This window comes from Heptranchias perlo, chromosome 5 (genome assembly GCF_035084215.1).
Source record: "Heptranchias perlo isolate sHepPer1 chromosome 5, sHepPer1.hap1, whole genome shotgun sequence".
Classification (NCBI taxonomy): Eukaryota; Metazoa; Chordata; class Chondrichthyes; order Hexanchiformes; family Hexanchidae; genus Heptranchias; species Heptranchias perlo.
Window position 1 is genome coordinate 39,080,008 of NC_090329.1, and position 14,601 is coordinate 39,094,608.

The 14,601-nt window shown below is 46.4% G+C and overlaps 1 protein-coding gene and 1 long non-coding RNA gene across 5 annotated transcripts in view; both read right to left on the reverse strand.

Annotated features, from left to right (window-relative positions):
- The window catches only part of adam17b (ADAM metallopeptidase domain 17b), a 74,315-nt gene extending 68,838 nt beyond the window's left edge, over window positions 1-5,477 (reverse strand). For 3 of the 4 annotated variants that reach the window (XM_067984254.1, XM_067984251.1, XM_067984253.1), the window contains exon 1: window positions 5,219-5,476. In XM_067984254.1, coding sequence (XP_067840355.1) covers window positions 5,219-5,453 — 235 coding nt within the window. In that variant the 5' untranslated portion in view covers window positions 5,454-5,476. Of the gene's footprint in view, window positions 1-5,218 lie in introns of all 4 variants that reach the window. The other variant, XM_067984250.1, reaches the window with a different exon arrangement.
- A 2,507-nt stretch (window positions 5,478-7,984) lies between these two features.
- Window positions 7,985-12,373, reverse strand: LOC137321358 (uncharacterized). The gene is made up of 2 exons (XR_010962790.1): window positions 11,027-12,373; window positions 7,985-8,610 (listed from the first exon to the last, which is right to left on the reverse strand). It is a non-coding gene; the product is annotated as an uncharacterized lncRNA (long non-coding RNA).
- Between the last annotated feature and the right edge of the window lie 2,228 nt (window positions 12,374-14,601).

Sequence of the window (14,601 nt, forward strand, 5' to 3'; positions counted from 1 at the left end):
TGGAGATCTGCCATTTCAACATTATCTTTGAGCTTGGAAATAGAGATGAGGAAAGCACTTTGTATTCAAAGTACTATCCTTTTTCCCTTAACAGGGCTACATGGGTGTGATTTCAAGAAACACAATCTGTGACAGTGCAATTCCTTCAGACAGATCCACCCAATTCTTTGCACTATAAAAGCTTTGCACATCCAAGTGAAACTACTGGCATCAACTGCAGCAACAACAGAGTGCGTGTATATAGTGGCTGGGGAGGATGTGGCATTTGTGGTGGGGATGGAAGACAATGGCTTTGGTCTTGAGTTTGAGTTTAAAAACTCAATTAATTTCATGGAAATTATACTCCCCCACCCCCGTTCTGTTAAGGCTTATACTGACATCTACAAATGTGCTACTGTTGCAGTGATTCAGTCTGCTGGAGGGAGGTGCAGGTTTCTGTCCCAAATTCTACACAGGTTTCAGAACACGCCTGGAAAGTGTCCGGGGGCAGAATTCTTACATTCCCTTGGCTGAGGATAATGCTTAATCCAGAACATAAAAAGGAGAAAGGAAAAAAAATCTTAAAGCAGGAAGAAGTCCTACCTTCAAAAAAGTTATTGTCCTAGTGTCACAGCACCAGAAGCACAGCAAAGGACTCACGATTCAATCACAGCTTGCACTGATTCTCAAACTCGCCTGCCTCAATTGACAAGTCCTGCTAGTTCTCTGTCAAACTAAAAGCTCTACATTGTAATGGTATGTTTTACCTCATTCAGTTTGAAATCTATTAAGAACAGCCTTGTCCTACCCTCTCACTGGAAAGACCACAGTGCTGGGTGACAACACTTGAGGCAAAGAGGATGATTTTTATTTTAAAATTGCAAAATATCTTTTCTATAAAAATGATTTGTCAGTAATGCAGTAATCTTAATGGTTCAGCTGATGTCATAAACCAGGAGAGAAGGAACAGTTTATGTTTGATTCCAGACATTAGATTGCACCCATGAAATCACTCCCTAGTACCTTCTGTTTAAAAAAAATCCCATTTCAACTTTATGCAGATGTGAGATTAATTCACTTGAGTTTTGGGTCCAGTTGTGGACCAGTAGCTGTTAGCTTGCTTCTAATTGTTGATTCGTAATATTACTCATAAAATCATAGAAAATTACTGCTCAGAAGCAGGCCATTCGGCCCATTGTGTCCGCGCCAGCCAAAAAAGAGCTATCCAGCTTAATCCCACTTTCCAGCACTTGGTCCGTAGCCCGGTAGGTTACAGCACTTCAAGTGCACATCCAAGTAATTATTAAATGAGTTGAGTGTTTCTGCCTCTAGCACTCTTTCAGGCAGCGAGTTCCAGACCCCTGCCATCCTCTGGGTGAAAAAATTTCTCCTCAGCTCCCTTCTAATCCTTCTACTAATTACTTTAAATCTATGCCCCCTGGTCACTGACCCCTCTGCTAAGGGAAATAGGTCCTCCCTATCCACTCTATCTAGACCTGTCATCATTTTATACACTTCAATTAAATCTCCACTCAGCTTCCTTTGTTCCAAAGAAAACAACCCCAACCTATCCAATCTTTTCTCATAGCTAAAATTCTCCAGCCCTGGCAACATCCTCGTAAATCTCCTCTGTACCCTCTCTAGTGCAATCATATCTTTCCTGTAATGTAGTGAACAGAACTGTACACAGTACTCAAGCGGTGGCCTAACCAATGTTTTGTACTCTGGGTCGGGGACTTCAATGTCCATCATCAAGATTGGCTCGGTAGCACCACTACTGACTGAGCCATGAAGGACACAGCTTCCAGACTAGGCCTGCACCAGGTGGTGAGCGAACCAACACAGGGGGAAAAACCTACTTGACCTCATTCTCATCAATCTACCTGTCGCAGATGCATCTGTCCTTGACAGTATTGGTAGGAGTGACCACCACACAGTCCTTGTGGAGACAAAGTCCCGTCTTCACAGTGAGGATCAGATCAAAGCTCTGCAGTCCTGCCACATCCAGTCATGAATGGTGGTGGACAATTAAACAACTAACGGGAGGAGGAGGCTCTGTAAACATCCCCATCCTCAATGATGTCGGAGTCCAGCACGTGAGTGCAAAAGACAAGGCTGAAGCGTTTGCAACCATCTTCAGCCAGAAGTGCCGAGTGGATGATCCATCTCGGCCTCCTCCCGCTATCCCCACCATCACAGAAGCCAGTCTTCAGCCAATTCGATTCACTCCACGTGATATCAAGAAACGGCTGAGTGCACTGGATACAGCAAAGGCTATGGGCCCCGACAACATCCCTGCCATAGTGCTGAAGACTTGTGCTCCAGAACTAGCTGCTCCTCTAGCCAAGCTGTTCCAGTACCACTACAACACTGGCATCTACCCGACAATGTGGAAAATTGCCCAGGTATGTCCTGTCCACAAAAAGCAGGACAAATCCAATCCGGCCAATTACCGCACCATCAGTCTATTCCCAATCATCAAAGTGATGGAAGATGTCGTCAATAGTGCTATCAAGCAGCACTTACTCACCAATAACCTGCTCACCGATGCTCAGTTTGGGTTCCGCCAGGACCACTTGGCTCCAGACCTCATTACAGCCTTGGTCCAAACATGGACAAAAGAGCTGAATTCCAGAGGTGAGGTGAGAGTGACTGCCCTTGACATCAAGGCAGCAATTGACCGAGAGAGGCACCAAGGAGCCCTAGTAAAATTGAAGTCAATGGAAATCAGCGGGAAAACTCTCCAGTGGCTGGAGTCATATATAGCACAAAGGAAGATGGTAGTGGTTGTTGGCGACCAGTCATCTCAGCCCCAGGATATTGCTGCAGGAGTTCCTCAGAGCAGTGTCCTAGGCCCAACCATCTTCAGCTGCTTCATCAATGACCTTCCCTCCATCATAAGGTCAGAAATGGGGATGTTCGCTGACGATTGCAGTCTTCAGTTCCAATCGCAACCCCTCAGATAATGAAGCAGTCCATGCCTGCATGCAGCAAGACCTGGACAACATCCAGGCTTGGGCTGATAAGTGGCAAGTAACATTCGCGCCAGACAAGTGCCAGGCAATGACCATCTCCAACAAGAGAGAATCTAACCACCTCCCCTTGACATTAAGTTGCATTACCATCACCGAATCACCCACCAACAACATCCTGGGGGTCACCATTGGCCAGAAACTTAACTGGACCAGCCACATATATACTGTGGCTACAAGAGCAGGTCAGAGGCTGGGTATTCTGCGGCGAGTGACTCGCCTGATGACTCCCCAAAGCCTTTCCACCATCTACAAGGCACAAGTCAGGAGTGTGATGGAATGCTCTCCACTTGCCTGGATGAGTGCAGCTCCAACAACACTCAAGAAGCTTGACACCATCCAGGACACAGCAGCCCGCATGATTGGCACCCCATTCACCAGCCTAAACATTCACTCCCTCCACCACCGGGGCACAACAGCTGCAGTGTGTACCATCTACAGGATGCACTGCAGCAATTCGCCCAGGCTTCTTCGACAGCACCTCCCAAACCCGCGACCTCTACCACCTAGAAGCACAAGGGCAGCAGGCACATGGGAACACCACCACCTGCACGTTCCCCTCTAAGTCATACACCATCCCGACATGGAAATATATCGCCATTCCTTCATCGTCACTGGGTCAAAATCCTGGAACTCCCTACCTAACAGCATTGTGGGAGAACCTTCACCACACGGACTGCAGTGGTTCAAGAAGGTGGCTCATCACCACCTTCTCAAGGGCAATAAATGCTGGCCTTGCCAGTGACATCCACATCCCATGAATGAATAAAAAAAGTCAGTTCTAGCATAATCTCCCTGCTCTTATATTCTGTGCCTCGGCTCATAAAGGAAAGTATCCCATGTGCCTTTTTAACCACCTTATCGACTGGTCCTGCTACCTTCAGGGATCTGTGGTCATGCACTCCAAGGTCCCTTTGTTCCTCTACACCTCTCAGTATCGTCCCATTTATTGTGTACTCCCTTGCCTTGTTTGATATCCTCCTGCAGTCTGTAGCTTTCCTCCTCACTATCAACCACACTGCCAATTTTTGTATCATCTGCATACTTCTTGATCAAGTCCTCGACATTCAAGTCCAAATCATTAATATATATCACAAAAAGCAAGGGACCTTGTACTGAACCTTGCAGGACCTGGAAACAGCCTTCCAGTTGCAAAAACACCAATCAACCTTTACCCTTTGCTTCCTGCCACTGAGGCAATTTTGGATCCAACTAGCCACTTTCCCTTGGGTCCCATGGGCTTTTACTTTTTTTGAACAGTCTGCCCATGCGGGAGCTTGTCAAAAGCCTTGCTAAAATCCACGTACACTACATCAAACGCATTATCCTCATCGACCCTCCTTGTTACCTGCTCAAACAATTCAATCAAGTTAGTCAGACACAACCTTCCCTTAACAAATCCATGCTGACTGTCCTTGATTAACCTGTGTCTTTCTAAACAATGATCTATGCCATCCCTCAGAATCAATTCCAATAATGTGTCCACCACCGAGGTTAGGCTGACTGGCCTATGATTACTCCGTCTATCTCTTTCTCCCTTTTTAAATAACGGTACAACGTTAGCAGTCCTCCAATCCTCCGGCACCACGCCTGTAGCCAGGGAAGATTGGAAAATGATGGTCAGAGCCTCCGCTATTTCCTCCCTTGCTTCTCTTAGCAGCCTGGAATACATTTCATCCGTGCCTGGCGATATATCTACTTTCAAAGATGCTAAACCCCTTAATACTTCCTCTCTCACTATGTTTATCCCATTATGTATTTCATATGGGAAGATTAAAAATTTACACTACTGCAAGTATGTCAGCCAATAGATTTCTGCCAGGCCATTCCCTGTAGTTTTCATTGCTCCACATGAAGTAGCACAAACCCCAACATACGACACTCCTGACACTTGTTCCTCCTATATATATATATATATAAAAATAAAAGTTTTGCATGCAGTACACACTGCCCATAAGTGTCACACTTTCTCGTGTAACACTTGACACTTGTTTTTGATAACCCCTATTATTATCAAACAGGCTGTTACCCTCCCACCAGGAGAGATGTGCTGGTATATAAATCTATTGAGAGATCTTCGGGAGGAGCTGTCCCCAAACCCCGGATCACTCGCTCCAACAGCACTACTTTCAACAGAGGCCCCTTTAAGAAAAGTGCCAAGTTTAAAACAAATCAGAGCCGCTCCGGGCTTCAGTCCGTCCTCTCACCGAACTCACGGTCCCGGCCCTCGGCTTCTGACTGGGGCCCGAGTCCCCTGCCGGCGGCGCCGACTCCCATCCGACACAGAACCAGCAAAACTAACGCCACTAGAGCGGCTAGGAAGCGGGTCGGCGGGGCCGGGAGGCCTCGCACGGTCATGGCGGAGACTCGGAGCGGTGAACTCGGCGCCGACGGGCGAAACTCCCACATCGCAGGCGGCCGCCGCCGGAGACACCGCTTCATCCGGGACACCAAACGACCCGCTTCAACCCGGAAGTGCTCGGGCCAGGATGACGTTTGACCAAGGAGGCGGCCATTTTGGTAAAGGAGACGCCGGAACTTGTGTTTTTATTAATAAAGCCTCGAAGGCGAAAAAAAGATCCCAAGGCGCTTCACAAGGATAACGGATAAAGAAACTGATGCGGTGGGGTCAGAGATTAGGAGAGGTGACCAAAAGCATACGTTCCAACGAGGGTTGCCTACGCTGGTTGAATGTATCCCTGGAGGTTTCATCACCTGACCGCCTGCTCCCGCACTCCTGACATTGCTCCCCCGCCCCGCCCCACCCTCCTCACCGCCCCACCGCGCACCGCCCCACCCTCCACCCTCCTCACCGCCCCACCCTCCACCATCCTCACCGCCCCACCCTCCACCATCCTCACCGCCCCACCGCGCACCGCCTTCCCCCGCCCCACCATCCTCACCGCACCCCGCCCCACCCTCCACCATCCTCACCGCCCCACCGCGCACCGCCCCACCCTCCACCATCCTCACCGCCCCACCGCGCACCGCCTTCCCCCGCCCCTCCATCCTCACCGCCCCGCCCCTCCATTCTCCATCCTCACCGCGCTCCGCCTCCCCCCACCTTCCCACACTGACATTGCTCGCCCACCCCGCCCCACCCTCCATCCTCACCGTGCACCGCATTCCCCCACCCCTCCATCCTCACCGTGCACCGCCTTCCCCCACCGACGTTGCTCGCTCGCTCGCCCCACCCCCCCATCCTCACTGCACACCACCTTCCCACGCTCCTGACGTTCCTCACTGCACACCACCTTCCCACGCTCCTGATGTCGCTCGCTCGCCCCACCCCCCCATCCTCACTGCGCACCACCTTCCCACGCTCCTGACGTTCCTCACTGCACACCACCTTCCCACGCTCCTGACGTTCCTCACTGCACACCACCTTCCCACGCTCCTGATGTTGCTCGCTCGCCCCACGCCCCCATCCTCACTGCGCACCACCTTCCCACGCTCCTGACGTTGCTCGCTCGCCCCACCCCCCATCCTCACTGCGCACCACCTTCCCACGCTCCTGACGTTGCTCGCTCGCCCCACCCCCCATCCTCACTGCGCACCACCTTCCCACGCTCCTGACGTTCCTCACTGCACACCACCTTCCCACGCTCCTGACGTTGCTCGCTCGCCCCACCCCCCCATCCTCACTGCGCACCACCTTCCCACGCTCCTGACGTTGCTCGCTCGCCCCACCCCCCCATCCTCACTGCACACCACCTTCCCACGCTCCTGACGTTGCTCGCTCGCCCCACCCCCCATCCTCACTACACACTACCTTCCCACATGACTTGGAAAGCCAACAGGATCTTCCTTACCTGATTGACTGACAGTCATGAATCAACCAAATAGCCTTTTTTCCCCCCATCTCCAATATTTTTACAACTAATAAATGAAAGTGTTCAAAGAAAATGAAAAAAACACACCATTTTTTTTAATGCCCCTATGATTTTTCTCCCAGGTTGCTTGCAGCAGTGTCCTGGAGATTAATCTTCAATTCCTGGAGACTCCAGGCCAATCCTGGAGGGTTGGAAATCCTAATGATAACTTACAAATCTCAGAAAAGGCAAATATTCCACCTGAATAAGTTAAATTCCTTTTAATTATAGTGGGCTGGATTTTGCTGTAAAAATGGTGAGGCTAACAGTGCTCACCATTATTCATGTGCAAATCGAACAGTAACTTCCGGCGACCATACATGCGCAGTTAAACGCAGAAATCCAGAAGTTGCTGGCCGAGATGCGATGCTCCTCCAAAAACTGCGTGGAAACAGCATCTCGCAGCTCCCCGCTCAAATGTACCGAACGGTGTAAAGTTCCTGTACTTACCTGATAGATACAGACTTAACTTGCCAAAAATGTTTAAGTCAAGTCATTTCAAATCCAACGGCGTGGTAAGTCTTAATTACTACCAAACAACCTCTCTGGCACTGCAAATTAAGTTTTCCAAGTGTGAAGTCTCATTCCTTCAGATTTTAAATTATTGTTGGACATTAAAAATAATTTTTCTTTGTCTCAAGTCAATCTTTCTTACCTTCTCTTTATTTCATTTTCTGTACCTGATTTGACATTGAATTCACTATTCTAACTTACACTTCCTGGTTCTGACTCTGCTGTTATTAATGAGGCTTTAATCTGATTGGTTAAGGAGATACACAGCTGCTTGCCCTGTTCACACAGGTCCCAGATGCCCTGTAGAGGGCGCCGCACTGACTGGCTCTCTAATTTACAGGAACTTGCCGCAAAAAGCTCATAGAAAGGCTATGGGCAGGTGCAAGTCTAATGAACGGTCGCTACTCACAGCAAAATCCGGCCCATTATATTTCCAGATTTTTATTAATGCTTTGGGATCACATTCCACAGTTCAGTTTGAAACTTTATTTTCGGACAAAATTTAAACCTAATAGCCTCACATGTGACATAAGAAAAGGACTAGAACAAACTCTGGTGGTGCAAAATATTATGTTCGATAAGCCTTCATTTGTTGTGGCAATGTAATGGCTGCTTTTATTTCAGATTCTCTGGAACATTCTCTCTAGGTACAACATTCAGTATAAGAGGAGACCCTGGATTGTAATTGCTACAATATGCTTCCTCCCATCAGGGGGTCCCTCTAGTATTCAATTAACAATATGCAAGTACAATATTACTTTCTCTCCTCAGAATTTTGAAGTGATAAGAGCCATCTCCAAGAATGAATTTGGTTAACAGGTGAAAAATATTAACTAAAGAAATTGAGCAACTACATCATATAATAGTGATTTTTTTTTAAAAAACCATAGCACTCTCCTGGTAATATGGAGGAAAGATGGGTTATGCCAACGCTGGAACCATAATGAAAACCACTACATTCATTAACTATCTACAAGTCCAAATGATTTGGAGGTTTCCTTGACCTTTGAGGATACCTTCTCGTAGGTTTGTCAGTGGGTAAGCTGGGACTAATAACAGGAGCAGTAGATGATAACTTCTCAGCTTTGATTTCAACAGTCGGGTTTCACAACTTTCTTCATTGGCCATCCTGAATTGTTCACACCAGAATCAGTAGCACAAACCGGAGGTGGTTGGTTGTTACACATGGGAATAGGTGAAATATCTGAAACATTCTGAAGAGTTGTAACAGTTATAGTTCAACAGGTGAAATAGGCATTGGTGGTAGGTCACATTCAACGTTTGCTACATCAATGGCAGTAGATGATGCTTGCTCAATTGTTAATTTTAAATCCGAGAGATAGATTTTTGTTGACCGAAGGTATTAAGGGATATGGGGGCTAAGGTGGGTATATGGAGTTAGGTCACAGATCAGCCATGATCTCAATGAATGGTGGAACAGGCTCGAGGGGCTAAATAGCCTAATCCTGTTCCTATGTTCCTAGATCAATACGGTTCTCGTAATTGATCCTTATGACGCTTCCACAGCAAACCATCCACCAAAAGTAAAAACATTACTGCTCCAATCTTCTGTTCAATAATGCCAACACTCCATATTTTCACATTTCAGAAATCAAGACATAATACTATTTCTCGCACGCTTTGAAGTTGGCAAAAAAGCATTATAAAAGGTTTTCTTTTCAACACTGATGTATCCAAGTCAGGTTTAAAAATATGAACTATGAAAACGAACACATAACTTTCTTCCAGTGAATAACTCAGAAAGTGTCATATAATATGAGGTGTTGCACTAGAACTCAAAAGAAATACAGCTAATTTCTGATCCATGGTGCCAGGATCTTATAACACTTTTTTTTAAAAAAAAGTTTTGAATGTACGTAAAACCCTCTCAATTTCCCCATTTGACTGTGGGTGGAGAAGTAATATGAGACACATCATTCTTATTCAAAAATTGAGAAAATGCTTATGACTGAAAAGGGGGTCCATTGTTAAGAGACCAGCTGCACAGGAAGTCCGTATCAGGCAAACAAAGATCGTAAAACAATTGTTGCTATTTCATAGTAGGTACAGCACAGGAGGAGGCCATTCGGCCCACCGTGCCTGTGCCGGCTCTTTGAAACAGCTTTTTTTTTATTTGTTCATGGGATGTGGGCGTCGCTGGCAAGGCCAGCATTTATTGCCCATCCCTAATTGCCCTTGAGAAGGTGGTGGTGAGCCGCATTCTTGAACCGCTGCAGTCCGTGTGGTGAAGGTTTTCCCACAGTGCTGTTAGGTAGGGAGTTCGTGGATTTTGACCCAGCGACGATGAAGGAACGGCGATATATTTCCAATTAGTCCCATTCCCTTACTCTATCCACAGCCCTGCAATTTTTTCCCTTCAAGTATTTATCTAATTCCCTTTTGAAAGTTACTATTGAATCTGCTTCCACCACCCATTCAGGCAGTTCATACCAGAACATTATAACTCGCTGTGTAAAATAATGTTTCCTCATGTCGCCTCTGGCTCTTTTGCCGATCACCTTAAGTCTGTGTCCTCTGGTTACTGACCCTTCTGCAACTGGAAACCGTTTCTCCTTATTTACTCTATCAAAACTGTTCATGATCTTGAAATCAAATCTCCCCTTAACCTTCTCTGTTCTAAAGCAGAACAACCCTAGCTTCTCCAGTCTCTCCACATAACTGAAGTCCCTGGTACCATTCTAGTAAATCTCTTCTGCACCCTCTCCAAGGCCTTGACATCCTTCCTAAAGTGTGGTGCCCAGAATGGAACACAGTACTCCAGCTGAGGCCTAACCAGTGTTTTGTAAAGGTTTAGCATAACTTCCTTGCATTTCTGCTGTATGCCTGTTAATAAAGCCCAGGACCCCAATTAATTTTGTCCCAAATTATTGTCTCCAGAAGTTTCCCCACCACCGACGTTAGGCTGACTGGCCTATAATTGCCTGGTTTATCCCTCTCCCCTTTTTTGAACAGGGGTGTAACAACTGCAATCCTCCAGCACCGTCCCCATATCTAGGGAGGATTGGAAGATTGTGGCCAGAGCCAACCTTACTTGCCTCAGTAACCTAGGAGGCATCCCATCTGGACTGGGTGGCTTTTCTACTTTGAGTATTGCCAATCTTTTAAGTAACTCCTCTATATCTATTTTTATCCTATCCAACCCAATATCGCAACTACCTCCTCCTTTGCTGCTACAATGGCAGTATCCTCTTCTCTAGTGAAGACAGATGCAAAGTACTCATTTAGTACCTCAGCTATGCCTCTGCCTCCACAAGAAGATCTCCTTTCTTGTCCCGTTGTATCTGTTGATGGCATCAGAACCATTTAGAATGAGAACCCATGTCTTTAGCTCGGCAAATCATCATGAACAGCTTTGTAGACCACTTCCAAGTACTAGTTTCTGCAAGGTTTACAGGTAAGTTGATCTGACAGGCTTGGCACTCATGAACAGCATCTTCTATGTTGCTTATGTTTGGAAGGCCACCACACATGCATTCTAGCTAATCCTTTTATTTTTACTATACCAGGACAATCGGCATGTAGTTCCTGGATCATACAGTTCTAGAATAGCAACACAAAGTCCGCAAAGCAAACATCCATCTTCAATTGACAATTCATTTCAATGCCTACCGTATAATTGTAGTTCTGCTGATGAAGCTCCATAATCTGGCCGGCCATTCACCATGTAGCATGGTATAGTCCACGGCCATGCACTGTAGCATTACATACGTAGTGACATACCTCTTGGGACATTTTACTGCATCAAAGGCGCTATATAAGTGCAAGTTGTTGTGATGAGAAGTGAGTTCAGCTGCTCTATAAACAATTTCTTGATGGTCAAATCTTTGGCAACAACTGAACAATTTGGTAGGCGGGACAAAAAACTCTGCATTGGCATTTGATTTCGATGGTTTAAACTTGATGTCCTACTGGTGAGCTGATAATTGAATAACCCATCTTTGAATTCTCACTGAAGCTAAAACTGGTATTCCTCAGTTTCCAGAGAATATGAAAGCTAAAGGCTTACGATCAGTATACAGAACAAAACATCCAAATAGGTATGTGTGAAATTTATTCACTCCCAATACGATAACAAAGGCCTCACATTCGATCAGAATAATTGGTCTTGGAGAAAGTTAGTGTATGGGAGGCGAATGCTATTGGTTGTTCACAGTAAGAAATCACAGCTCCTACTCCCACGAGACGCATCAACTGATTAATATGTTACAAATTAGGGTCATAACAACCCAACAATGGTTTACTTGCTACCAAAGTCTTCAGTCGTTCAAAACTACTGTAACAGTCTTTAACCACTCCCACTTTATGTTCTTACTAAGAAGTCTACTCAACGGGTATGTGATCCTGGACATGTTTGGAACAAAGTTCCAGTAATAATTAACTCGACCCAGAATTTTTTTTTTTTAATTCATTCATGGTGATCTTCTTAATACTGGCCCAGTTTAACTTCAGGCTACAAAGCCAGTCTCAGCCCTTTGTTGAGGGACCTTTGCCCCTAAGTACAATTACAAGCAATTGTTTCATCTGATTTTTGTATTTTACCTGGACTTTTATTTTCCTGAGGACTGGCAATGGGTATCCGAGATAACTTTTCAACCAAACATTCTTTTTTTTGTCGGGCGATCTTCTGGCACTTTTCTTCATGTTCTTTTATTGACATAACAGTTACCGCAGCCCAGGTGTCCAATTCAAGTGCAGACAGGGACCATAATTTTGCATTGCCCTTTTCATGTTATGGAATAAATAGGAAACATGTCTCTTCTTCATTTGTATCACCATGTGGTACGGGTTGTTCCTCAGATTCCTCATCGGAATCAAAGTAATGGACACTGGATTTTTGCCTTTTCTTTTGTTGATTCCTCACAATGCTATGATACGAATTGAGCTTTCTTGTCTTCTCCCTGCCTCCAACCCAGGAGGACCTGTTAGATTCCGGCAAGACTTAACTAAATGGCCCGATTCTGTGCAGTTATGGCATTTGACCTTCTTAAAAAAAACTGATCTGGATGAAGAATATTTTTAACAAGCCTCCAACATGGTTGAGTGATTGTTCACTCCGGAGCTGTTGGACCCTGTGGCATGTAACTCGCCAGCATGGCTGGCAGCAGTCTCCATCACAAGTGCTATTTTGAGAGCTCTAGCAGACGTGAGTTTGTCTTCTACCAACAGTTTCCTTTGTATCAGCATTTTCTTCAAATCACAAAGAGTTTCTTACCGCGTCATCGAGAAACCCGCCAAAGTCACATGTTCTGGACAGGTTCCTCAGTCCTGCCATAAACTGAGAAACATTTTCATCCTGTTGTGTCCTCTGGTTAATCTTGAACCTTCTGCAATAATAACTAGCTTCAGGCTCAGATGTTCTTTGACCACTTGGACAACAACAACTTGCATTTATATAGCGCCTTTAAATAGTAAAACATTCCAAGGTGCTTCACAGGAGCGCAATCAGACAAAAAAATGACACCGAGCTAAAGAAGGAGACATCAGGACAGGTGACCAAAAACTTGGCCAAAGAGGTAAGTTTTAAGGATAGGGAGAGTTAGAGAGGTGGAGAGGTTTAGGGCAGGAATTCCAGAGCTTAGGACTTGAGCAGCTGAAGGCACGGCCGCCAATGGTGGAGCAATTAAAAGCGGGGATGCACAAGAGGCAAGAATTGGAGGAGCGCAGGGATCTCGGAGGGTTGTAGGGCTGGAGGAGGTAACAAGGATAGGGAGGGATGAGGCCATGGAGGGATTTGAAAACAAGGATGAGCATTTTAAAATCGAGGCGTTGCCAGACCAGGAGCCAATGTATGTCAGCGAGCACAGGGATGATGGGTGGATGGAACTTGGTGGGAGTTAGGATATGGGCAGAGAGTTTTAGATGAGCTCAAGTTTATGAATGGTGGAAGGTGGGAGGCCAGCCAGGAAAACAATTGGAATAGTCAAGTCTAGAGGCAACATAGGCATGGATGAGGGTTTCAGCAACAGGTGAGCTGAGGCAGGGGCGGAGACGGGAGATGTTATGGAGGTGGAAGTAGGCGGTCTTGGTGATGGAGCAGATATGTGGTCGTAAGCTCATCTCAGGGTCAAACAGAACGTCATGGTTGTGAACGGTCTGGTTCAGCCTCAGACAGTGGCCAGGAAAATGGATGGGGTCGGTGTCTCGGGAACGAAGTTTGTCGCGGGGACCGAATGCAACGGCTTCGGTCTTCCCAATATTTAGTTGGAGGAAATTTCTGCTCATCCAGTACTAGATGTCGGATAAGCAGTGTGACAAAATCAGAGACAGTGGAGGGGTCAGGAATTTTGGTGTCGAGGTAGAGCTGGGTGTCGTCAGCATACCTGTGGAACCTGATGTTGTACTTTCAGATGAGGTTGCCGAGGAGCACCATGTAGATGAGAAATTGGAGGTGGCCAAGGATAGATCCTTGGGAGACTCCAGAGGTAATAATGCAGGAACTGGAAGAAAAGCCATCGCAGGTGATTCTCTGCCTACGACTAGATAGATAAGAATGGAACCAGGCAAGGGCAGTCCCACCCAGCTGGATGACGGAGGAGGGGCACTGGAGCAGGATGGTCTGGTCAACCGTATCAAAGGCTGCAGACAGGGAGCGGCAACCAAAATGCGCACATGAATGAACACATGGAAACTAAAGTTACATAGGCGTGGTTACATAGCAAGATTAGGATAGATATGTCCTGGTAATAAACAGGGAATAGAGAGGAGACAATAGGATGGAGTCCAAAGTTAAAGTCAGAGGTCCCGTGGTGGGATAAAGTTGATGTAGATAGGGTGGAGTCAGCTTGGAGCATCAACAAACTGATGTTCAGGTTCGGAGACAAGTATGGAGGGCGAGTAACTCCAGAAGCTATTTGAAGGGTAGAGTATCGGAGGACGCACTGCTGGAGGTATTCCAGTGAGAACGAAGAGCCAGGAAGTGTGCGGAATCAAACGCGGGGCAGAAAAATGGTGGCGAAGTTAGAGGTCACTATAAGATCCAGTAGCGGCAGAGAATGGGACTACAGCCCAGAAAAGTAAATTTCTGTCCAGGAACCACACTGTAGCAAAATTAAGCTGAAAAACCAGTTGGACCTGTAGGACAGTCATAAGTTCAGTGGGAACAGCAACAGTGGGCTGTCGACTCGACAGTTACCATAAAACTTAAGCAACTGACTAGCAGATCAGAGTCACAGCAGCTGAGTCTT